Here is a 27,230-nt window from a genome sequence, read left to right as displayed (position 1 = left end):
ATATATCTATCCTACTACGAATAAGTCTGGAAAAAGAAATCGTCAATAGAATAGGTACTAATACTTCTTAGAAATTCCCCTCCTCCTCCTGTACCACAGAGGGAGTGCATCCCGCATCTGACAAACAAAATGGGGAGGAGGAGGGGGGGGGCGCTTTGTCCTCCCATTGGTTCTCATTCATAATGAGGCGTGTTTAACGATAGTAGGCGTTCCACAAAACTAGAAACCAAGCAAATTGTTGTTCATTCATTACGGACTGTGCTTGACTGAAACAGGCTCGTCTTATTTTGCCGAGTGCTTCCTATTTTTGCTTTCTGTTTTGAAGCTGTTGCGTGCATAAGTACATTTGTTGAGTAAATAACCTACTCGAACGCATAGATATTTTCCTAAAGTTGTTTGACTGCAAGACTCGCGGGTTTTCCTCTGAACGCATCCTCTCCACTCAAATAATGGATTTGGTCTGGAGCCTGTGCTTCGTTGGGACTCTCGGCGCTTGGTTTGCTTCTGCAGAAAGGCACAGCATATATTGGAATAGCACAAACAGCAAGTAAGTTAAACTATTCGTGATCGCTTGTGTTTTTTGTCATTCTATTTCATTACTGTTCATTTGTAAAAGTTTGCATATCAGATTCGTAAGTGCAACAAAGTAAAACAATGTATCAGAAGCTGTGATTGTGACTTGCATAATTTGCTGATTAGGATTGTCGGCAAACTAGTCAGTGCTCAATAATGCTACAGTACCTCTTTATATCTGTGCATAGAAATGACTATGCAATAGCCTATACCTTTTAATTACCACATGAATGTGACTGTTAGGGTATTCAAATAGATTATGTTGTTGTAGCCCACTGCCTTAATTGGTTTACATTCTGAGTCGACTGAATATGCAGCTGGCCACTGTTGTTGTCATGATAATGCAAGGTAGTTACAGTATCTTCTTGTTCACTGGCTTCACTACTGCCTGAGGGGAAACTTTTTTTTTAAATCTGTAATTCCTTGTATAACCTGGTCAATTTATCTGTGTCACAATCTGTCTGTCTACCCTTTCGGTGAGTTGGTAGTTACACATTGTTATACCATAAATCTGATTTATTGATAGGCTACCATCTAAATTACCACACTTTCAAGGACATATGGAATGGGAGGTGCATTATTATTAGCACCACCTTTAGCAACTATGAGTATTTAAGCTTGTGTAATATCTATTTAATAATAATAAAATATCCTATTTAAAGACCCAACCACACAACAGTAAATGTAATTGCACATTCCATTTGTATCAACAGATATCTTTTTTTTTTTTTAAATGGGTATGCCTATCTTTACCCAAGGCTTTATAACAGTCACCCAGAGACGTGACCGTGGTAGTAAATATCGGTTGCAAACCCATCCCAACTGATGGCGTTGATATCTCCATCTTACATTTTCATTACGCGTGTCTGTCTGTCCACTAAATCACTGGATATATATGATGGGCTGACAGGACAGGGAGACATATGATGGTTCATATTTCAGATGGAAAGATGAGGAATAATGGTGTATGACGGAGACAGAGGATGTAACTTGAAGCCTGCCTAGTAGGTCATATTGTGGGAGTGCGATGGATAGCTTGGGAAGGAGAAATTGGAGCCCAAATGTTTGGGGTTTGGAGCCCCCACTGAATAAGTGGAGGTCAATTAGAGTTATGGGGGTTGGGGTGAAAAGTTGGGAGGGTGAGATTAAAACACACACACTCACTCATACACTAACACACTCTGGCACAAACTCACTCAATCACGCACAAACAAACAAGACAAACGGCCAATCAATCACAGCAAGGCATACACTCTCACTTGAATGCAAACACATTTTTTGAACCTTTATTTAACATGTCCTGTCTTGTAGACACACACATACATTTATATTCAAATTCACACAGTACTAAACTCAGTTAAGTTTCTTGTTGTGATCATAGAGATTTCCCATAAAGCCATGACACTGCAGTCATTGTTCTCAGAAACGCATCCATGTCATAATCTCAGAGAATGAAGTTTACGAGTCCCAGATGTAAGCATGCTACGATGCAGTGACAACAATGATCATCATTTCTGCAAATAAACGCATAATCCCCAGGCTTGCTATTTTTACTGGATATTTGCACTAAATCTCTCCCTCTGGCTGCACTTAATCCCACACTCGCAGAAATAAAGGAGAGTTCGGGAGATACATTTTTTTCTTTCTCAATTTATTCTCTTCTTTTCTTGGTTTTCTTTAAATCTGTTTTTCCCCCTCAAACCCATTGCTTGATAAGCCTACTGTTGTTGTTTTGTTCATGGCTCTCTCTATCAGTCCTTTTTGGGTCGACGCCCTCGCCCTCTCCCCCAGTTTGCGTGGCAGATCCAATCAATGGTCTTGATTAGAAAGCTGTAGCTAATCACCTTGACAACAGACGAATCATTTTGATCAGTTAGGTGGTAACGATTTACCCTGTCCGCTTCCCTACGGAATCAACAGTGTGTGTGTGTGTCAGTTACAGATGCCCTACTATGCATTGGTGTGTACTATGTTTGTGTCTTGGGGCATGTTGACTGCAAGGTTGACGCTGCTTGTGAGCGAGCTACCGCTGTGTTTCAGTCCAACGGAGATCTGTTTCTGGCTGGGTTGTGATGTGTGTGCGCCCAGGGCTCTGAAGTGCGACCAATTTCGTTGCATGCGACAAAATATTTTGCTGTGCGATCAGGATTTTTTTTTTTAGGAGCACCGCGTGACTTTAAAAAAAAAAAATCTCCCAGATATCAATCGTTGTAATGATAAGGCTTCCCTGTATCGTTGATTCCGAGTGCCCTAGAGAAACAAGCGAGTGCAGATTTGTGATGGTCATGGTTGTACCATTACTACAACGAAAAAGGCTTGCTTTTAGACCAACCAGGTCAAAAGACCTGACCCATATTACTAGCGCAACATTTTTATCTTCCTATACCGGAACGTTGTGGGTAGTTCTAAAACTGAGTGTGCGTCGTTAAACATTAGTTTACACTTTTTCAGCCATGTTACCTCATTGCTGGCTAGCTAACAACCTCGTAATTTTACCACTATATCTAAACATTTGGGGCCACAGAAAGAAAGGAAAAGTGATAGCTTCTTCAGAAAATCAATGAGCATAGCGATGCATGAATGACAGTCATCACAAACCGGACTTTTTTTTTTAAAGAGACAGTGTACACTTTTAAATGTAATGCATCTAAATAAGAAATGTGTGCTTTTACACAATGTAGTATCCTAATATTCCACAACTTTCATATCAACATTTTAGCTTTTATAATAAACTAATGTATTTACAGTGTTACATCTTCGTTTCTAGGGTGCAACGTAGGCCCAATATAGGCTGTATTTCAATCAATATATATATAATTATTTTTTTATTTTTTTAAATCTTGTTCTCTGAACTTTTTCAAATTGGGAGCACGAGTGCTACCAATGACATTCTTTCATTTAGAGCTGTGTGTGCCTACATGTGTCAATCTGCAAGCTTGCATCATAGGTTAAGAAAGGCTGTATCATTCACACTGGTTCCCAGAAGTTGCTCTATCAATATGCTTCGCTCGGTCTGTGTGTGTCCGTAGGTACGTGTCTGTGTGAAAGGTGTGTCCCATGGGGGAGGCAGTGTGTTAAAGCACCAGCTCCTAAATCACTGACTTGCTCGCTCACACACACATTAACCCAGACTTCCACCCTCACACACTGCTGGGCAACGGGCACACTGCACTGCATTGCCGTGATTTGATGTTAACATTCATAACCCAAAAGTAAAGTAATACAGTAGCCTACTCATTCAGCTTGCTCCTTCTCTCTCTTTTACCCATTATTTTTTTCTGACAGAACATGAGTAAACCTCCCTCCTCCTCCCTGTACCTGTTTCTTCCTCTCTCCACCGCCTCCTCTCTCGTTTTGGCTCGGTTCCTTGTTTCAAGCTGGTCGTGGCATAAAGTTCCACATGTTCAATGTTAACGCTTTCCTTACTCTGTACTTACTTAGAATTCTTTCACATTTTATTTACAATTTTTTTCTTATCACATAATTCCAACAATCTCTTTTTCTCGCTGCACATTTATCTTTTTGGGGGTTTAATCTTCTTCGCTAATGCTTAGCTTTCTTTAAACCTAAATGAGTTTTGCGATATTTTCACTTAACAGGCTTATCGCTCTATAGTGTATTTCATCAAAAGAATTGACCTTTACGGTGCATTTGCCTCGAATTAGTGATTTTTATGGTAAGTTTCACCCATATAAGTGGTTTTTGCAAGTATTATTCAGCCAATTTGGAGGTTTTTGTAGTGCTTCCTATACAAATTGGGGGTATTCTCTTCACAGAGTGCCACAGAACAGAATAGTAACTGGTGTGACTGATTGGGGGTCAGAGTGCACACGGTGATGAAGTGCCATTGCCTCAATCAGTCTGTCAGTCATTCTGTCACTGCGGTGGCCTTTGAATGCTGTCTGCCGCTCAGGCCTCTCCTCTTCACAAGGTTTTGGAACTGCCTCGGAGAGATTCATTCTTCCTCCTGTCTTTGGTTCTCTCTCTGCTCCCTCTACACCTTTTATCTCATCTTTACATGCTGCCCCTTTTCAGTCCATTATTTCCTCACCTCCTAGTCTCCCTTTCTGAAGGGGGGAAGGAGGAAAGAATGGTAAGAGGTGTGGATTTTTTTTAATCGTTTTTGGCACCCATAGCCATTCGTCACTAGGCACTTTGCCCTATTTTTCTCTTTCTCCCGGCTTTAACTTTCCCTCAAGCAAACCCCTCCCCACCTCTCCTTCAAGCCACCATGGGTTTTTCAATGAACTCAAGCAATTTCGACCCCTCTTTCAGTTGTTGGCTCACTCTGTATGCTTTTCTCTTCTTGTGTTTTTTTCCACGAGGCAGTGGAAGTGGTCGAACCAGTCTGAGAACTCTGCTCTGCCACTCTGGAAGGAGTAAAATTGAGAATAACAAAGGTGTGTGTGTGTAGAGAGAGAGAGGGTTGGATAGCCGTGTCTTCTGGTATAAGTAGGTGGTGTGTGAGATGGGATTTCTACATTTGTATCTCCCTCATCTCCTATTTTCTGCAAAAAAGGGCAGTTTTTCCTCTTCTCGCTAATCTCATGTTATTCCCTTATTTTTCACCCGCTTTCTAGTAATTTCTGTGAATGACTCTTCCACCTCCACTCATTCTCTGTTTCTCTACCTCCCCCAAATCCCATAAACTGCTCCCTAATCTCTGTCTAGTGAATTGGAATCGGAGAACACGCTGAGATTGCGGACTACCATTAATCTGAATTAAGACTCAATTGTATTTTTTTTGGTGGTATTTTATTAGATTCTCCATTATCTATTGCAAAAGCAGCAGTTACTCTTCCTGGGGTCCACACAAAACATGAAACGTGACACAATACAGAACATTAATAGACAACCGCTCAAGACATACTTTACTTTTTTACAATAGGCAATACACACCAACTATATATAGTTGAAGTCGGAAGTTTACATACACTTAGGTTGGAGTCATTAAAACTCGTTTTTCAACCACTCCACAAATTTCTTGTTAACAAACTATAGTTTTGGCAAGTCGGTTAGGACATCTACTTTGTGCATGACACAAGTAATTTTTCCAGCAATTGTTTACAGACAGATTATTTCACTTTTAATTCACTGTATCACAATTCTAGTGGGTCAGAAGTTTACATACACAAGTTGCCTGTGCCTTTAAACAGCTTGGAAAATTCCAGAAAATTATGTCATGGCTTTAGAAGCTTCTGATAGGCTAATTGACATCATTTGAGTCAATTGGAGGTGTACCTCTGGATGTATTTCAAGGCCTGCCTTCAAACTCAGTGCCTCTTTGCTTAACCTCCACAAGTCTGGTTCATCCTTGGGAGCAATATCCAAACGTCTGAAGTTACCACGTTCATCTGTACAAACAATAGTACGCAAGTATAAACACCATGGGACCACACAGCCGTCACACCGCTCAGGAAGGAGACGCGTTTTGTCTCCTAGAGATGAATGTACTTTGGTGCGAAAAGTGCAAATAAATCCCAGAACAACAGCAAATGCCCTTGAGAAGATGCTGGAGGAAACAGGTACAAAAGTATCTATATCCACAGTAAAACGAGTCCTATATTGACATAACCTGAAAGGCCGCTCAGCAAGGAAGAAGCCACTGCTCCTAAACTGCAATTAAAAAGACATACTAAGGTTTGCAACTGCACATGGGGACAAAGATCATACTTTTTGGAGGAATGTCCTCTGGTTTGATGAAACTGAAGTAGAACTGTTTGGCCATAATGACCATCGTTATGTTTGGAGGAAAAAGGGGGAGGCTTGCAAGCCGAAGAACACCATCCCAACTGTGAAGTACAGGGGTGGCAGCATCATGTTGTGGGGGTGCTTTGCTGCAGGAGAGACTGGTGCACTTCACAAAATAGATGGCATCATGAGGAAAGAAAATTATGTGGATATATTGAAGCAACATCTCAAGACATCAGTCAGGAAGTTAAAGCTTGGTCGCAAATGGGTCTTCCAAATAGACAATGACCCCAAGCATACTTCCAAAGTTGTGGCAAAATGGATTAAAGACAACAAAGTCAAGGTATTGGAGTGGCCATCACAAAGCCCTGACCTCAATCCTATAGAAAATGTGTGGGCAGAACTAAAAAAGTGTGTGCGAGCAAGGAGGCCTACAAACCTGCCTCAGTTACACCAGCTCTGTCAGGAGGAATGGGCCAAAATTCACCCATCTTATTATGGGAAGCTTGAGGAAGGCTACCCTAAAAGTTTGACCCAAGTTAAATAATTTAAAGGCAATGCTAACAAATACTAATTGAGTGTATGTAAACTCCTGACCTGACTGGGAATGTGATGAAAGAAATAAAAGCTGAAATAAATCATTCTCTCCACTATTATTCTGACATTTCACATTCTTAAAATAAAGTGGTGATCCTAACTGACCTAAAACAGGGAATTGTTACTAGGATTAAATGTCAAGAATTGTGAAAAACTGTTTAAATGTATTTGGCTAAGGTGTATGTAAACCTCCGACTTCAACTGTAGGTCATTGATCATTGGCGTGTGAGAAGGGATGACGGGGTGTGTCGCAGGGTTGGGCGGTATCCAGATGTTGATACCATCATAATGTTTCTGTACAATACCGGGGTATATGGTATTATCGAGTGGGGAGCTATTTTTTTTAACTTATTATAAAAAATAAACTCAATGCAATTTAGGCAACAAAGGCTCTTAATCCAGGAGGGGATTTAATGTCTCTGCTGTAACCAAGTAGCTTGATCTTGACATCTAGCCACTTGCATAGCTGGAGTGGAGCCCTGAGCTGAATATAATTTATTTGACACATCTTAGATTTCTTATAGTTAATAGTTATAAGCAGTGGCGACGCACACACCACCATAGCCCCCACAAGACATACACTACATGACCAAAAGTATGTGGACACCTGCTCGTCGAACATCTCACTCCAACATCATGGGCATTAATGTGGAGGTGGTCCCCCCCTTTTCTGCTATAACTGCCTCCACTCTTCTGGTAAGGCTTTCCACTAGACATTCCTGCAGGAACTTTCTTCCATTCAGCCACGAGCATTAGTGAGGTCGGGCACTGATGTTGGGCGATTTAGCCTAGCTCACAATCAGCGTTCTAATTCATCCCAAAGGTGTTTGATGGGGTTAAGGTCAGGGCTCTGTGCAGGCCAGTCAAGTTCTTCCTCACCGATCTTGATCAACCATTTCTGTATGGACCTCGCTTTGTGCACGGGGGCATTGTCATGTTGAAACAGGAAAGGACCTTCACCAAACTGTTGCCACAAAGTTGGAAGCACAGGATTGTCTACAATGTCATTGTATGCTGTAGTGTTAAGATTTCCCTTCACTGAAACTAAAGGGGCCATACCCGAACCATGAAAAAAAAAGCCCCGGACCATTGTGCCTCCTCCACCAAACTTTACAGTTGAAACTATGCTTTCGGGCAGGTAGCGTTCTCCTGGCATCCGCCAAACCCTGTCGAACTGCCAGATGGCGTATGGGGATCTTAGGCTTGTGTGCGGCCACGGAAACCCATTTTATGAAGCTCCCGACAAACAGTTCTTGTGTTGGTGTTGCTTCTGGAGGCAGTTTGGAACTCGGTAGTGAGTAATGCAACCGAGGACAGATGATTTTTATGCGCTTCAGTAATCGGCAGTCTCATTCTGTGAGCTTGTGCTCCTAGACGTTTCCACTTCCCAATAACAGCACTTACAGTTGCCCGTGGCAGCTCTAGCAGGGCAGAAATTTTACGAACAGACTTGTTGGAAAATTGGCATTCTATGACGGTGCCACGTTGAAAGTCAGTGAGCTCCTCAGTAATGCCATTCTACTGCCAATGTTTAGCTGTGGAGATTGCATGGGTGTGTGCTCGTTTTTTATACACCTGTCAGCAACGGGTGAGACTGAAATAACTGAATCCACTAATTTGATGGGGTTTCCACATACTTTTGTGTGCGTGCGTGTGTATATATATATATATATATATATATATATATTACACAGACACACACACACACACACACAGGACCAGTCAAAAGTTTGGACGCCTACTCATTACAGGGTTTTTCTTTATTTTTACTATTTTCTACATTGTAGAATAATAGTGAAGACATCAAAACTATGAAATGACGCATATGTAATCATGTAGTAACCAAAAACTGTTAAACAAATCAAAATAGATTTGAGATTCTTCAAAGTACCCACCCTTTGCCTTGATGACAGCTTTGCACACTCTTGGCATTAGCTCAACCAGCTTCATGAGGTAGTCAACTGGAATACATTTCAATTAACAGGTGTACCTTATTAAAAGTTCATTTGTGGAATTTCTTCCCTCAATGCGTTTGAGCCAATCAGTTGTGTTGTGACAAGGTAGGGGTGGTATACAGGAGATAGCCCTATTTGGTAAAAGACCAAGTCCATATTATGTCAAGAACAGTTCAAATAAGCAAAGAGAAATGACAGTCCATCATTACTTTAAGACATGAAGGTCAGTCAATTTGGAAAATTTCAAGAACTTGTTTCAAGTGCAGTCGCAAAAACCATGAGCGCTATTATGAAACTGGCTCTCATGAGGACCGCCACAGGAAAGGAAACCCCGAGAAACCCCTCTAATAAGTTTATTAGAGTTACTACCAGCCTCAGAAATTGCAGCCCAAATAAATGCTTCACAGAGTTCAAGTAACAGACACATCTCAACATCAACTGTTCAGAGGAGACTGCATGAATCAGGCCTTCATGGTTGAATTGCTGAAAAGAAACCACTACTAAAATACACCAATAAGAAGAAGAAGAGACTTGCTTGGGCCAATGGACATTAGACTGGTGGAAATCTGTCCTTTTGGTCTGATGAGTCCAAATTTGAGATTTTTGGTTCCAACTGCCGTGTCTTTGTGAGAAGCAGAGTAGGTGAACGGATGATCTCTGCATGTGCGGTTTCCACCGTGAAGCATGGAGGAGGTGGTGTGGGGGTGCTTTGCTGGTGACACTGTCAGTGATTTATTTAGAATTCAAGGCACACTTAATAACCAGCATGGCTACCACAGCATTCTGCAGCGATACACCATCCCATCTGGTTTGGGCTTAGTCCCACTATCATTTGTTTTTCAACAGGACAATGACCCAACACACCTCCAGGCTGTGTAAGGGCTATTTGACCAAGAAGGAGAGAGTGATTGAGTGCTGCATCAGATGACCTGGCCTCCACAATCACCCGACCTCAAACCAATTGAGATGGTTTGGGATGAGTTGGACCGCAGAGTGAAGGATATCAGCCAACAAGTGCTCAGCATATGTGGGAACACTTTCAAGACTGTTGGAAAAGCAATCCAGCTGATGCTGGTTGAGAGAACACCAAGAGTGTGCAAAGCTGTCATCAAGGCAAAGGGTGGTTACTTTGAAGAATCTAAAATATATTTTGATTTGTTAAACACTTTTTTTGGTTACTACATTCCATATGTGTTATTTCATAGGTTTGATGTCTTCACTATTATTCTACAATATAAAGAACCCTTGAATGAGTCGGTGTGTCCAAACTTTTGACTGATACTGTATACATACAAACAAATTACGGTATTGAAAATCATACCATTAGTATTTTGAAATACTACTGTATAAACAGTATATCACCCAAGCGACAGTATTATAGATGGCAATCATCAGTTAAGCAGACGAACTACCTTGACGACCATAATGACAAAGCCAACTTCCTGTTTGTCTGGGTGGGAGAAGGAAGGTTGCTAAGTTTTATTGAGTAAAGTAAGATAGTGATTCAGGCCAAAGGTTTTCAGAGGCAGTGTTACAAGAGCGTGTATGTGCGTGTTTCCCTACGAATGTGAGCTTCCTGGCCTAGTCTTTTCCCGGGAAACGGCATATCCTGCCGACACAATAAACAATACCGTTCTCACACACCGGCACACGCAATCACCAAACCCTCTACTTATTACTTAAGGGGGTTGATGAAATGATCCTGAGAACATTTTATCAAAATTAACACAACGCGTTTCCTGCCAGTGAGAGTAATTGGATGAATAGTGATTGGTTGTTTGATAATGTGTGTGTGTGTGTGTGTGTTCCACTGTCTCCCTCCTCAAGATTTTCCTTTTGATCATTTTCACCTCAATCAACCCCATGGGTGTTTTTCTGCCCCCGTCTCTGCCTCTTCCTTATCTACGTGCCAGACTTCCTCTTTCTCCACCTCCTCCTCAATGTTTTACAACCTCTCAACCCCAAATACTGTGTATGAAAGACTTTCCTGGTAAACAGGCGTAGGAATATGATAAACATGGAATTGTGTGTGTCCAGACTTGTCCAACTACATAGTCTTTGCACGTATCCATGCATTTGTAATGAAGGTGTGTATGAGAATGTGTATGGGGTCGATTTATTGTGTCTGAAAATGAGCCATTATGTGTGTTGTTCTGTAAATAAGGGTCGTTTTGATGTGTTTGTCCTGTTGTTGAAATGGCTGGACTCTGGTTATTAACTTGTTCCCACAGCGATTGCATGCATATTGTCCATCTACAGCAGTGGTACTCACTCCGCAGGCCAAAGCCCTTTAATTTGCCGCCTGCGGTGATTTTTCATATTTTCCATTCGTAGTACATAACAATGATGATACAATTTCAATTCAATGTGTCTAATGCAGGCCCAAATCACTTGATTATATATATATATATATATACACACACACAGCTGATAGGCTAATTGACATCATTTGAGTCAATTGGAGATGTACCTGTGGATGTATTTCAAGGCCTACCTTCAAACTCAGTGCCTCTTTGCTTGACATCATGGGAAAATCAAAATACTTACAGAATGTGATGCAGCAAGTTGTGCGCGTGGTGAACATTATTATGAGCGTGGTGAACATTATTATGAGCGTGGTGAACATTATTATGAGCGTGGTGAACATTATTATGAGCGTGGTGAACATTATTATGAGCAGCAGGTAACCTTAGTGGTTAGAGCGTTGGACTAGTAACTGAAAGGTTGATAGATCTAATCCCCGAACTGACAAGGTAAAAATCTGTCATTCTGCCCCCGAACAAGGCAGTTAACCCACTGGTCCTAGGCCGTCATTGTAAATAAGAATTTGTTCTTAACTGACTTGCCTAGTTAAATAAAAATTGTTATAAATAATTATTATTGTATTATTATTATTGCGAGGGCACTGAATCACCGGAAATTCCGCGAGTTGCTGGAGGAATACCAGACAGAATACGGTGACTCGATATTTCACAATGGCTGTCTCATGACAGAGTTTTGGAAAGAGTTCTCTCTCCTCCCTCAAATCTGTGAAGGAGGATATTAAAGCTGGCTTTTTCAACTGACATCACATGCCAGCTGAACACGGTGAATCTCCAGCTCCAAGGGAGTTTGAGTCAAGATTCAAGGATATCAGTTCATTGCAATGTGAACTAAGATCAGGTGTTACCCATTTCTGGAGCCTTGTGTCAGACACAGAGTATCCACTTCTGAAACCGTGTGTGCAAAAGGTGACCATTTTATATCAGCACTTGTTCATGTGAAGCAACATTTTCAACAATGAACATTGTGAAACATAGAAACAGACTGCCCAATGCACACCTGGATTGCCTCACAAGGATAGAAACAACACTATGCATTTAGAATGAATTCAGTTAAGGAGCAGACGGGACATTTTCACTCATCCAACTACTGAGGTAACCCTTTAATATGGGTCTTTATACATGTGACGTAGCCTATTTAATGTGTGTATGTATATATTTGTGCTGTACATCAAATCAATTGCATGTGCTCTCTTGCTCTGAATTTGCTCAATCGATAATATTGGAAGAAAAAGTACAACAAATGTAAAGATCTGTGCGCCCCCCTGAATGATTGTCTTAACCCAAAGTGGCCCTCTTACAAAAAATAGTGAGTAACACTGATCTACGGTATGGGTCTCTCACACACACACAGCTCCAGTTACTGGTGCCCCCTGGAGGTCAAGATGTGTAATGATTACCTCCTTGTACAGTTTCAAAGCCACGGGCAGGCAAACAATGGTGAATGCTCACAGACTATTATACTCTGAGGATTGGGGAAATAATGATGAGAAAAAACAAGGTTTATCTTATGGAAATCGATTCTGCAAAAGGTTTGCCTCTTGAGTAATGTAATTTCAGTGGTGACATTTTTGGTCAGGCTCTTACAGGAGTACAAATGACTCTGGGACCGTGTTAGACCGTTTAGAAAGAGCACACATATTCATATCCATGTGGTTGTCCAAAATAAGGCAATTATGTTGCTGGTGGATTCTGTGGTTACTTTTGTGGGAGGGAAGGCATTGAAGTCTTTGGCCAAGGGCGCTGTCAGAATGAACAATGGACAAAGGTAAAGTAACAGATCTAGAAAGGAGAGCGATTGATGACAGAAGTCAACACAACCCAAGTATGAACCTGCCTCTGAATATTATGTTAAGCGGGAGAGGCTAATAGTCGGACCATTCTTGTTTCTATTAACTGTGTTAGCCTCTACAAACAGTGGGTCACAAACTCACATATTTGGCATTCCAACAAGGCCGGCTCTGATTGGTTCGACAAGTGCTAGGGGAGAGGTCGGAATTAAATGGGGATCTATTGGGCTTATTGAGTGATGCAAGATGGAGAGGGTGGGGAGACCTGACAGAGATGGATGGATGGATGGATAGATGAAACGAAAGAGGAATTTAGCTGTGTAGAAAAATGGGAACTAGCCGCACAGCCAGACTTATATTTCAGAGTGGCTCTCCTCTCTCACGCTCCTCAATTAAAAAAAAAAACATCTCTTAACTGTTTTTCTTTTTGCAGAGGATAAATTCAGAAATAAATGCCACCTCTGTAACCCATGTCTTTCATCTCTCCTTTTTAACACCTCTCACTTTCCCATTTTCCCTCCATGGTCCTATGGACATACACAGTCACACACACAGGACACACACACTGTGTTCAGTCCTTTTTGAAGTCCCAAAGTCCAGAGTAATACCCCTTCTCTGTTTGGGAACAATGGACCCAGGGCCCCACCCTGCCCCGCTCTCCCCCACTACCATCCCTCCCTCTCTGGGCCTCGGTGTCGGCTCTAAGCCCTTGTATTAGGCAGAGTCTGGTGCAGCTGAATGGACCCGAGTTCAGCCGCTGCTCCACCCGATAATCTGTGCTCGGACGAGCCGATTAGACGCCCCGCGGCATTCCGATCCACTCAGCCGTAACGCCGACCAGTCGCCTCTTAGGCTGTGTATTAGTGTGGCATTATAACCCGACGGGAGAAAAAAAGATTCTGAGGTTAGTGTAATTGCTCTAGGTTTGAGTGATGGCTCTAGACGATGGCACTGATGGTAATTGCTGTGGAGCTTCACAGTGGTCAGGTGTTGCGAGCTTGTCAGCTGGTGTAACCTCGTGCTATTTAAATAGACAACTGAACCTCAAAGCAGGTGATTCTCCACACAACATCCATCTCGGGGCTTTTAAATGCACGGGAGCAGCACATTACTTGCTGACCGTGTGTGTGTGTGCTTGTATGTGTGTGTGTCCAAGGACCCTCTGGTGCTGACTCTGCGATTGTCCGACCTTTGATCCCGAGTGAGCCCCTCCTCCCCTCAGATGTCCAACATTCCACAGGGCGATAGAGTGCAGAGATGAGAGAGGGAGATGGAGGGAGAGGGTTAGAGGTGAAGGAAAAAAGCCAAACGCTGGCCAGAGAGATTAAAGTAGATAGATCAGGCTCCTGCCACTGAAGAGGCTCTAATAAATCAAGAATTAACTCTAGAGGAGGAGACGTTCAAACAGTCTGGAGTCTGTTGCACTAGACACAATACACACACACACAGACAGACACACAACCACTTGACGTTCGCTGGCTGTCTGCTATCGTTGTCATTCATTATCCCCCCTTATCATCGCACAGATTCCTCAGCAAACCCAATATACACACACACACACACACACACACACACACACACACACACACACACACACACACACACACAATCGTAGTTGCATATCTGTCATAGTTTCACAAATCCTCCATAAGCAGAGAATGCAGTCACCCCCTCCCTGAAGTTATTTCTGTAAATGTTGCTGTCATTAAAACTGAGCATCCAAGGAACAACAGGGGGCATAAATCAGCTCTGTAACCATAGTGATAAGCAATTCAGGCGCCATTTTCAATATGGAGTCTGAAATCAAGAGAGAGAAGCTGTTTAGAGTCTGCCTGAGTGATGGTGACAAGGTTTGACATTGTTAAAGACTTTTCAATCGGGCATTTTTTGAAGTTCCTTTAATCAGTCGTTCTGCAAAAGCCCCCGGGATAATTAAACTATTCACAATTAATAAAGGGGCCCCTCTTGGGTGTGTATTCAGCCCCCTGTTAATTTGGGTTAGTAAGATATTCCATCCGAGGAGGGTGTGAATAGTACCACTGTATGAAACGGTGGCATTGATGAAGCAACTGCAATAATCTCACACACAAAGTTTACCACAGAGGAAAAGCCATTCGCAGCTCGCAGCCAGTGTGCTTGCATGCATGCGTGCGCGCTCGGTCGTGTGGTTACTGTTTGAGGAGGATACCAGGTCAAACGCAGCATACAAACATGTTTGCTCAGTAGTATTACCGATTTTAGCTGGAATTGTGAGTGGCAGGCAAAATGACCACTCTACAGTGGGACTTGTAAACAGTGTGTGGCAGCTAGGCAAACTGTAGATAAGCACTAAGCTGTCCTAGCACACAGTCAGTGGAATAATAATTACTGGTCCTGTTTTTGCTTAATATGCTACTATTATGCAGCTAGATGGATGTGGACTCTCCTAATTAGTATACAGAGAGAAACAGTTGCTCTTTTTACTGGCTCCACACTACTCTTGCCACAGTGCTGTTAATCTGGTCATCTGCATTGAGAGAAAGCAATGAAGCGGGGAGGCAGAGGGGGTTGTGCTGGAGGGGTGGGGGAAGGGTAGTGGGCACTAGGAGTTTGGAGCCACAGCGTCTGTCCTTTAACCAGGGGGTCCACCGGTAACAAACAAACCCAATCTAATGAGCGACAAGGGCCTCTCTCTGCCTGTGCACTTTGATTGTTACTCACACATATGGACCTTGTCACCCCCCCCCCCCCCGGAACACATCGAAAATGTCACTTCTTGTGTTCATTGCTTTCATGGGGTGAAGCTGGATTTCTCAACAAAAAAAAAACAGATACCCAAGAGCCAAAATGGCTCCAATGTGGAGTTTTCATTTGGCAGATGTGCAAATACCCAACCCAGGACTATGGAGCAACCCATCTCCCACAGAGCTGTGTGGTGTAAAGGCGTCAGCATGCTTCAGTTCGACTTCGACTAGACAAACTGAACAAGTGTGATCCCATGCTCCCTGAAAAGATATTCGCTTGACAAATGAAGAGGAAAGCGGCAATATTACCCCAGGACATTAGAGGTGGGTGAGCTGGTAACAGCCAAACAAGGAAGTGACGACACACCTAAACAAGGAATACATGCTCAGAAGAAAAAAATTGTGTATATAGAGAGACACTTGACTGGCGAGAATTGCATTTTTTGAATTGCCCCGGGATCTACTAGATTTGATGTGCCTAGCAACACATATAATAGGCGAGATACGGAGACAGAGAAGATGCCCGCTACAGGTTCACAATGGTGGATGTAGGGGCATATTTTTTATTTATTTTTTATTTCACCTTTATTTAACCAGGTAGGCTAGTTGAGAACAAGTTCTCATTTGCAACTGCGACCTGGCCAAGATAAAGCAAAGCAGTGTGACACAGACAACAACACAGAGTTACACATGGAGTAAACAATAAACAAGTCAATAACATAGTAGGGGAAAAAAGAGAATCTATATACAATGTGTGCAAAAGGCATGAGGAGGTAGGCAATAAATAGGCCATAGGAGCGAATAATTACAATTTAGCAGATTAACACTGGGGTGATAAATCATCAGATGATCATGTGCAAATAGAGATACTGGTGTGCAAAAGAGCAGAAAAGTAAATAAATGAAAACAGTATGGGGATGAGGTAGGTAAATTGGGTGGGCTATAAACCGATGGACTATGTACAGCTGCAGCGATCGGTTAGCTGCTCAGATAGCAGATGTTTAAAGTTGTTGAGGGAGATAAAAGTCTCCAACTTCAGAGATTTTTGCAATTCGTTCCAGTCGCAGGCAGCAGAGAACTGGAAGGAAAGGCGGCCAAATTAGGTTTTTGCTTTAGGGATGATCAGTGAGATACACCTGCTGGAGCGCGTACTATGGGTGGGTGTTGCCATCGTGACCAGTGAACTGAGATAAGGCGGCGCTTTACCTAGCATAGCCTTGTAGATGACCTGGAGCTAGTGGGTCTGACGACGACGACAGGTCGCAGTGGTGGGTGGTATAAGGTGCTTTAGTAACAAAACGGATGGCACTGTGATAAACTGCATCCAGTTTGCTGAGTAGAGTATTGGAAGCTATTTTGTAGATGACATCGCCGAAGTCGAGGATCGGTAGGATAGTCAGTTTTATTAGGGTAAGTTTGGCGGCGTGAGTGAAGGAGGCTTTGTTGCGAAATAGAAAGCCGACTCTAGATTTGATTTTGGATCGGAGATGTTTGATATGAGTCTGGAAGGAGAGTTTGCAGTCTAGCCAGACACCTAGGTACTTATAGATGTCCACATATTCTAGGTCGGAACCATCCAGGGTGGTGATGCTAGTCGGGCGTACGGGTGCAGGCAGCGACCGGTTGAAAAGCATGCATTTGGTTTTACTAGCGTTTTAAGTGCAGTTGGAGGCCACGGAAGGAGTGTTGGATGGCATTGAAGCTCGGCCGAAAGAGCTAGGGTGAAGTGTTTCAAGAGTTCTTTTGGGTCCAAACTGCTGCAGAAGACCCCCGATTTACCACCGCCAGCTGTCCTGCCAGGTACGGCAACGTCCTCATGTTTTCATGTGCGCCATTCCCCCTACACGAGAACCTCGTGCACCCTTATCCAGGTATGTTGATAATAGAATGTTGGAATAATTTCCCTTGTTACTGCGTACATGTATGCACCTCCTATATGAAAGTGCCAATTTATCAAGGCTTTTGGAATATGGTTCCTGGAAACATTTTGTTTTTGTTTCCCAAATATATGTATATATAATCTGACATTTATCTTAGACTCCTGTGAGAGGTAACATCTCAATAAACCTGGGGGTACCTGGAACTACCACCACTCGTGTTGTCGGAGAGTTAGAAATTGCATTTGGCATCATGGCTGCAAGAAGGAGGATTCTTGATGGACGCGCACATACTGTTCTTTGTGTGCACTGTGAACCAGTAGCGTTCTAATCTTTATAACACAATAAAACCTGATTCTGGGACGTCTCAGTGTGCAGTCATTTGCAATGAAAAATATAAACACAACAAGTGTTGGTCCCATGTTACATGAGCTGAAATAAAAGATCCCATAAATAATCCATAAGCACAAAAAGCTTATTTCTCTTAAATTTTGTGCACATATTTGTTTACATCCCTGTTAGTGAGCATTTCTCCTTTGCCAAGATAATCCATCCACCTGACGGGTGTGGCATATCAAGGAGCTGATTAAACAACATGACCATTACAGAGGTGCACCTTGTGCTTGGGACAATAAAAGGCCACTCTAAAATGTGCAGTTTTGTCACACACCACATATGTCTCACGTTTTGAGGGAGCGTGCAATTGTCATGCTGACTCCAGGAATGTCCCAGAGCTGTTGCCAGAGTATTGAATGTTAATTTCTCTACCATAAGTCGCCTTCATTGTCGTTTTAGAGAATTTGGCAGTACGTCCAACCGGCCTCACAACCGCAGACCACGTGTCGTGTGGGCGAACGGTTTGCTGATGTCAACGTTGTGAACAGAGTGCCCCATGGTGGCGATGAGGTTATGGTATGGGCAGGCATAAGCTACGGACAACAAACACAATTACATTTTATTGATGGCAATTTGAATGCACAGAGATACCGTGATGAGACATTGTCGTGCCATTCATTCGCCGCAATCACCTCATGTTTCGGCATGATAATGCATGTCCTCATGTCGCAACGATCTGTACACAATTCCAGGAAGCTGGATATATCCCATTTCTCCCATGGCCTGCATACTCACCAGACGTGTCACCCATGTTTGGGATGCTCTGGATTGATGTGTAAGACGGCGTGTTACTGTTCCCGCCAATATCCAGCAACTTCGCACAGCCATTGAAGAGGAGTGGGTCAACATTCCACAATCAACAGCCTGATCATCTATGCGAAGGAGATGTGTCGCGCTGCATCAGGCAAATGTTAGTCACACCAGATACTGGCTGGTTTTCTGATCCACGCCCCTACCTTTTTTAAAAGGTATCTGTGGCCAACCGATGAATATCTGTATTTCGAGTCGTGAATTCCATAGATTAGGGCCTAACGAATTTGACAATTGACTGATTTCCTTATATGAACTGTAACTCCGTTGTATTGACATGAAGAAATACAAACAGAGCTTGTTCAGCAAACAAATGAACCTTTTATTCTTGCTTCTGAAATTAAACCACAATACAAAATGGTCTGCTGAGAACAGACGTGTAAACAAGTGTCTAATGAAGTAAAATAAGTGTCAGAGTAGTTGCACACCTTTCTGAATATAAATATTTCTGGAAAATAGTGCAACGGTGTCTGCTATGAACAGGCATGTAAGCCAAAAAAAGTGTTGATAGAATAAAATGAAAGTGTCTAGTGTCTGACTCCTGAGATGTCTGAACAACGACCGAACAAGTTGTTCATTTCATTGGGGTCCCGGTCATTTGGTCCATGTCATTTTCTTGAAGTCATGCACAAACTCAAGCAGCTGGTGGTCAAATTCCTCCTGGAGTCTTGGCGAGAGTTCGTCCATGAAATCAGCTATAGGTGCCAGGACCCTGTGGAGAGGATGGGATGAGGGAGGAAATAAGGAGTGTCTGGAGAGCAGAGGAGGAAAAAAAGACCACAGAACAGAGGAAAGGGGATCAAAGTAAAGTCTGAAATTATTTTATTTTTTATTTACCTCTGGGGCAACCTGGTGGCTCTGTGCATCACGTTTTCCAGATCTTGAGATATGTTTTCAATCATTTGCAATGCCTTTGCCAGTGATGTGTCAAGGACTGAGTCTGGAGCTCTTTTCTCCCTTTACCAGACTTTGCTACCAAACTTTGACTTTGGTGTTACAAATGTGGGACGCTTATGATTTTCTCTCTCTGACAAAATTGTTTGATCAAAAGTTGTGAAGATCTTTAGTTGGTTGGCTTTCTTTCCATGCATGAGTATGCTGCTAGGCTAGCTAGCCAATAGCCAGCCAAGAAGCTAGCGCTAGCTATTGTTAGCCAAACATGACTACTCTTCGTCAACTACAATAGAAAATATAACAACATACCCCATCCTTTGGTGAAGAGAGCATGTTCCTTTCTGGCTTCCCATGCGTCATGTGCCGAACAAGCCAGCAGCAACATTTCTGGAGCAGCCGACAAAACTCTAGCCGAACTCCAAAACTAACAAAAACGGCACAAAATGTCAGCATAATATATGCGCAAACTGTACCAAACTGTTTCGGTTGGGAAGCATGCGGCCGCCTTACTAGGGGGTGGATATAACACACCACACACTAGCTGGCTTTGTGAGAGTCCCCCAAATGCAGAGTTGCACATGTATTCATTGCAAAAGCAATAAAACTCTACCTAAGACACACATTCGGGGCGCGTGTTGTGAAAACATTTACGCTGGGTGAGTTTACTCCACCTCTCCGTTACTCTGGGCACCCTGGTGATGCAGACCGATTCAGGCAGGATGAGTTGGTAATGGATAAGCACAGTTTAAGTAACTGAAGACTGGGTGAGGGGGTGGTGGTTGTATTGCTAGAGGCTAGAGCTAGCTACTGCTCCCTCCAGGTTGGTGTGTGTGGTGATGGATGGGGATGAACGCATATCTCCGTGAGAAAGAATGACGGGGAAGAAAGAAAGGTAGAGAAGGACAGCGAAAGAGAAAGAGCTGGTGGGAGTGTAGTTTTTTTTTTACTGGGTGGAACTATGGGCCTCTTTACACTATGCTACTTTGACGACACAAAGGTCCAGGAGAGATGCTTGTGTAGTTTAGAGAGACAGATGTACAGTTGAAGTCGGAAGTTTACATACACTTGGTTGGAGTCATTTAAAACTCGTTTTTCAACCACTCCACAAAAATTCTTGTTAACAAACTATAGTTTTGGCAAGTCGGTTAGGACATCTACTTTGTGCATGACACAAGTAAATTTTCCAGTAATTCTTTACAGACAGATTATTTCACTTATTATTGACTATCACAATTCCAGCGGGTCAGAAGTTTACATACACTAAGTTGACTGTGCCTTTTAAACAGCTTGGAAAATTCCACAAAAATATGTCGTGGCTTTAGAAGCTTCTGGTAGGCTAATTGACATAATTTGAGTCAATTTGCTGGTGTACCTGTGAATGTATTTCAAGGCCTACCTTCAAACTCGGTGCCTCTTTGCTTGGCATCATGGGAAAATCAAAAGAATTCAGCCAAGACCTCAGAAAAAAATTGCAAGTCTGGTTCATCCTTGGGAGCAATTTCCAAACGCCTGAAGGTACCACATTCATCTGTACAAACAATAATACGCAAGTATATACACCATGGGACCACGCAGCCGTCATACCGCTCAGGAAGGAGACGGGTTCTGTGTCCTAGAGATGAACATACTTTGGTGCGAAATGTGCAAATTAATCCCAGAACAACAGCAAAGGACCTTGTGAAGATACTGGAGGAAACAGGTACAAAAGTATCTATCCACAGTAAAACGAGTCCTATATCAACATAACCTGAAAGGCCGGTCAGCAAGGAAGAAGCCATTGCACCGCCATAAAAAAGCCAGACTATGGTTTGCAACTGCACATGGAGACGAAGATTGTACTTTTTGTTGTGAGGATGTTTTGCTGCAGGAGGGAATGGTGCACTTCACAAAATAGATGGCATCATGAGGAAAGAAAATTATGTGGATATATTGAAGACATCAGTCAGGAAGTTAAAGCTTGGTCGCAAATGGGTCTTCCAAATGGACAATGACCCCAAGCATCCTTCCAAAGTTGCGGAAAATGGCTTAAGGACAACAAAGTCAAGGTATTGGAGTGGCCATCACAAAGCCCTGACCTCAATCCTATAGAACTGAAAAGGCGTGTGCGAGCAAGGAGGCCTAGAAACCTGACTCAGTTACACCAGCTCTGTCAGGAGGAACTTATTGTGGGAAGCTTGTGGATGGCTACCTGAAATGTTTGACCCAAGTTAAACATTTGAAAGGCAATGCTACCAAATATTAATTGAGTGTATGTAAACTTCTTACCCACTGGGAATGTGATGAAAGAAATGAAAGCTGAAATAAATAATTCTCTCTACTATTGTTCTGACATTTCACATTCTTAAAATAAAGTGGTGATCCTAACTGACCTAAGACAGGGTATTTTACTAGGATTAAATGTCAGGAATTGTGAAAAACCGAGTTTAAATGTATTTGGGTAAGGTGTATGTAAACTTCTGACTTCTTTAACTGTAGATTGAAGTCTCTCAAACTACTTTCTCTTAAAGAGAGATATCTACACCACATACCCCCATCTGAGTGGAACAGTGTAAGACACCCTCTCTCACACCACATGTCCCCTAAATAGTTACCTTAATACCAGAAGACAACATTTTTGCTCTGTTAGCCACAATGAAAATGTATGGCTTTAAAAAATATCCACACATTTGTGTATCATTGCATTAATCAAGTGTGCAAACTTATGTGCAATATGGTTTAGATGAGAAGCTCCTGTATAGTTTGAATTGCTATCCTTATTTTGTTTGTCTACATACTGTGGCATTTACGGTATGCTAAAAGCTGCACTCACACATGAAGCAGGAATCACGTCAAGGCTAGTGTAAACAGAGAAGTTGCAAATCGGATGTTGAAGAGACATACTTTAGATCTCACTAGACACATTTTACAAATGTAAATCCATCCAAGGACTGCTGGTGTAAAAAGCTGGGAGAGGACTGGAGGGAGGAGAGGCATGCAGATAGGGAGCAGATACAGTCAGACTATGAGAGGGGGAGTGTGGCAGGAGACAGAAACAGACAGGGACCAGACATGTGTGTCTGTTTGTCCTTAATGAAAGGGTTAAATGCTCAGGAGAGACCTGGCCTCCTCATATTCATGCCTCTCACTCTTTCGGGCGGTGGTGTGTGTTTGTGATTAGGCACCCCTTGTCTGTGCATGTCTGGTGTCTAGCTCTGTCTGCAGTTTAGTATCGATACTCATCTCCCGGCCCGGTGTCCTGAATGACTGCTAATGTTTCTCGGTAAACATCGCTGGGTGCCAGGGGGGGAGCCGGAATCAATGTGCACTCAGGACTAGCTCCCAGCACAGACAGGACTGCTGTCCACACTCATCCATATTTATACACATCCACCCAACTCACTTTCCCCACTTATTGTGTTTTCTCCCTGCCTGCTGCTCATGCCTCTCCATCTCCTCCATGATTTCCCATGTTGAATACCTGGCACACGCCACCGGCCGAAACATAATTCAAAATTTGATTGTTGTATATTTTTTTTGCCGCTCTGAAGTCATCGCCGTACTTATTAATCCCGATGACACTTGTGACTCGACTAACCCCTTTTGATCTTCATCCTCAGGTTCCTAAGGGACAGCTATGCGGTGGAGGTGCGTCTGAACGACTACCTGGACATCGTGTGCCCCCACTACCCGCTGGGCGAGGTGGCATCGCAGGATGCCGAGCGCTACGTGCTCTACATGGTGGAGCGGGAGGACTACGACGCTTGCAAGCCTCAGTCCTACGACCAGATGCGCTGGGAGTGCGGCCACCCCTTCGCCCCCCACGCCGCCGAGAAGTTCTCCGAGAAGTTCCAGCGTTTCACCCCCTTCACCCTGGGCAAGGAGTTCCGTCAGGGAGAGAGCTACTACTATATCTGTAAGTGTCTAGCTATTTTTTTTTTATCCACGTAAATGAACTATTCCTGGAGAATTTGTAAGAGAACTTAACCCGAAAGTCAACGTTTGTTTGATGTTTTCAGACCTCAAAAGTAGTCATGTCAAAATGAGAGTGAGGTGAAATGTCCCTTTAAGTCAGGAAAAATGTGAGGGAAAAGCACTGCCGATGATATAGATGTCTATGACCCTTGGTAAAGCAGCCGGACAAACAAGTCGCCACCTTGAAGGCTTATGTTAACATTCAGTGAATGTTGGCATGCTATGTTGTGTTGTTGGCATGCTATGTTGTGCATCAGCGCTCACATGGTAGCTAGTAGATAGCTGGTGGCCCAATCACCCAGAGAGAGGCGATGCTGTGACCCTGAGTGTGTTGTAATTAGATGAGCGACAGGACGGGACACCCTCCGCCTGTTCACAGATGGCTGCAGGTCGTGTGTGCGTGCGTCTGTGTCTGTGGAGGTGGATTAAGGTGACACAGGAGGATAAGTGCATTTTTTTTCCTGTAATTAACGCTCGTCTTTGTTCCTTCCCCTCTCCAGCCAAACCTCTGCACCACCACGGACAGGAGTGCCTCAGGCTCAGGGTAGACGTCGTAGCTACTGATGGTAAGTTTCACTGCCCTAGTGGTTGGGTGGTCAAAAGTAGTGCACTATATAGGGAATAGGGTGCCATTTGGAATGTAACCTTTGTCTGATAATGATTTTAGCTCCAGGCTGCAGTATGGCAGAGGAATTGATTGTTATTTTCCTCATCCAGGTTCTCAAGAGGCCAGGGTTGCAACTGGAGGAGCTGCAGCTGTACCTGGAGCTGGGGGTGGAGCACACAACCCCTCCAACAGACTGCCTGCAGGTATGTTAATGAACAAACCATTGGGCCAGTTGTATTCTCTATGGGCCAGTTGTACTTGATCCTAGGACTGAACGTTTAGGGCCGGTATGAAAGACGTGATGAGGGGAAAAAACAATTTATTTTTTTGAATAAGGCTGTAACGTAACAAAATGTGGAAAAAGTCAAGGAGTCTGAATACTTTCCAAATGCATTGTTTATTTCAATGGAGATTCTTCATTGATGATGCTTTTTAATCCCGGACTCTGATTAATCTGTTTCCGGGAAACCGGCCCTTGAAGTTAAGATTAAGGATGAGTTAACATGGACTAATATATATATTCTATATTTTCACCATACAGATGACCCAGTGGTAATCCTGCCAGAGGTCCAGAAAAGTGTGCGGACAAATTCGTCGGTGTCAAAGGCGTCCTTCTCCATCCTGTCATTGATTGTCCCCGTCTTATTATTACTGTTGTTACAGTGAGACTACAAATCTCATAGACTTGAAGTTGGTCTGTGGGGAACCACAGACACAAAAGACAGTTCTCAAAGCCCAAGTGCTGGTCACTGGGAGAGGGACATTTTTAATCTCGTAAGTACGGATGGACACATGCACTAAGTGTGCTGAGTGAGAATTTGGTTGGAGTTTTGTGGGAAGGCACTGAGCTTTCTCAAGATGCCAGTATTTCCTGGAGAGATTTTGTTCTCTTTAATGTTAGTGCTTTTGCTCTTCTCCTCAAAAAAAAAAAACATAATTCATTTTGGAAAAGTGCGTAAGAAATTTTTGAAGAGGAACATAAATGGACGAAGAACAATCACTGAAGACAAAAGCTAAAGGACTTTCTTATATGGACAACTATTTTGGATTTGATATGAATTTGTGTTAGGGGAAAAAAACTGCATTTAGTGAAACATCATCTCTAAGCTTTTGAGCCAAAGAATACAGTGATCATCTCTTCAGTGTGTAACTATTCTATTCCAACCTTGACTATTGTGTTCTGTTTGTGGTATTGTTATTGTACTGTAATTGAGTGGCACTAAATGTCCAAGTGGTTCTTAATGTAGCATCGACAAAAGCAGGGGACGGGTTAGCTAACTATTAATGTTCCTGTGCAGACTCGACCATGTGCTTTCACAGCACTAACCATACAGCACAACAACAGACAGACTGACTGACATCACAATACAGATCCATGACATAGTAGACACTACGTGAAAAGGTATTGTGTACATTCTGTGAAAAATCATTTGTAAAAGTTTGCAGTTGAAAGACATACCGTATGTTTAACAAATGCTATGCTGACTGTTGGTAAGTGAGCTCTCTCTGAGGGGGGAAGAGTTAGAATGAGTGTTTCAGTGAGAGAGAACGTGTGCGAGGGAGAGCTAGAGGTCAAACAAAAATGTTAAAACTGCCAAAAGCAAACACGGATACAGTACATTGTATGTTGCAGTGTAAGGCAGACCTTCTGTATATCAGATCATGCACCCGTACCGTTTAAACTGACAAACAAAATAACCCAGACTGAACTATGCTCATCACAGTGCTTGCCAGAGCAGTGTTGCACTGTTCTCTACCTCTGACACTAAAAAGTCAACCAAGTAAAAATGTTTTTATTCAAAAACAGTTGTAATTTGGTTGGTAATACACTAGATGTACAAAAGTATGTGGATTTGGCTATTTCAGCCACACCAGTTGCTGAGAGGTTTATAAAATCGGGCACACAGTCATGCAATCTCTATAGACAAACATTGGCCCTAGAATGGCCTTACTGAAGAGCTCAGTGACTTTCAACGTGGCACCGTCATAGAATGCCACCTTCCCAACAAGTCTGTTTGTCAAATTTCTGCCCTGCTAGAGCTGCCACGGTCATAAATGCTGTTATTGGGAAGTGGAAACATCTAGGAGCGACAACAGCTCAGCTGCGAAGTGGTAGTGGCAAGCTCACAGAACAGAACCGCTGTTGCAACACTCACTACCGGGTTCCAAACTGCCTCTAGAAGCAACGTCGGCACAATAACTGTTCGTCGGGAGCTTCATGAAATGGGGTTTCCACGGCTGAGCAGCCGCACACAAGCCTAAGACCACCATGTGCAATGCCAAACGTTGGCTAGAGTGGTGTAAAGCTCTCCACAATTGGAGCGGTGGAAATGCTTTCTCTGGAGTGATGACTCACACATCACCATCTGGGTTTGGCGGATGCCAGGAGAATGCTACCTGCCCCGATGCATAGTGCCCTGACCTCAACCCCATCAAACACCTTTGGATGAATTGGAACGATGACTGCGAGCCCGGCCTAATCACCCAACATCAGTGCCCGACCTCACTAGTGCTCTTGTGGCTGAATGGAAGCAAATCCAGGGCAGCAATCTTCACACATCTAGTGAAAAGCCTTCCAAGAATAGTAGAGTTTGTTATAGCAGCAAAGGGGGGGGACCAACTCCATATTAATGCCCATGATTTTGGAATGAGATGTTTGACGAGCAGGTATCCACATACTTTTGGTCATGTAGTGTAATTTACAATTTGGTTGTATTATAATGTAATTTGCCAGTCAGGGTTATACTGCTAGGGTAAGATTATAGGCCTACACACCCAGTCAGGCACACAGAACTCACTGAAACCACAAGACACAGTATCAATCACAGCTGCCAAGCCCAACTTCACGGGTGGTTTGAACAACAGACAACATTATATGGCTAACATTGAGTCAATCCTTTTTGTTACCTTATTTTGTATATGTGTAAGTAAAGTGTATTATATGTGTATATATATAGAAGATTATATAAAGACCCCATTTGATAATTATGATAAATGTGAACTTCTCATGTGAAATAAAATATATTTTTGTGAAAACAAGAACAA

The 27,230-nt window shown here is 42.9% G+C and overlaps 1 protein-coding gene across 1 annotated transcript; it reads left to right on the top strand.

The window, feature by feature from the left end:
- The first annotated feature begins 249 nt into the window (after nucleotides 1-249).
- LOC129831420 (ephrin-A1-like) lies at nucleotides 250-27,230 on the top strand. Its single transcript, XM_055894800.1, has 5 exons — nucleotides 250-547; nucleotides 23,224-23,519; nucleotides 24,079-24,144; nucleotides 24,296-24,388; nucleotides 24,727-27,230. The coding sequence occupies exons 1-5, from the start codon at nucleotides 450-452 to the stop codon at nucleotides 24,849-24,851; spliced, it is 678 nt and encodes a 225-aa protein (XP_055750775.1). The 5' UTR covers nucleotides 250-449; the 3' UTR covers nucleotides 24,852-27,230.

Source organism: Salvelinus fontinalis, chromosome 32, assembly GCF_029448725.1.
Source record: "Salvelinus fontinalis isolate EN_2023a chromosome 32, ASM2944872v1, whole genome shotgun sequence".
NCBI lineage: Eukaryota > Metazoa > Chordata > Actinopteri > Salmoniformes > Salmonidae > Salvelinus > Salvelinus fontinalis.
This window is presented reverse-complemented; position numbering and strand designations above follow the sequence as displayed.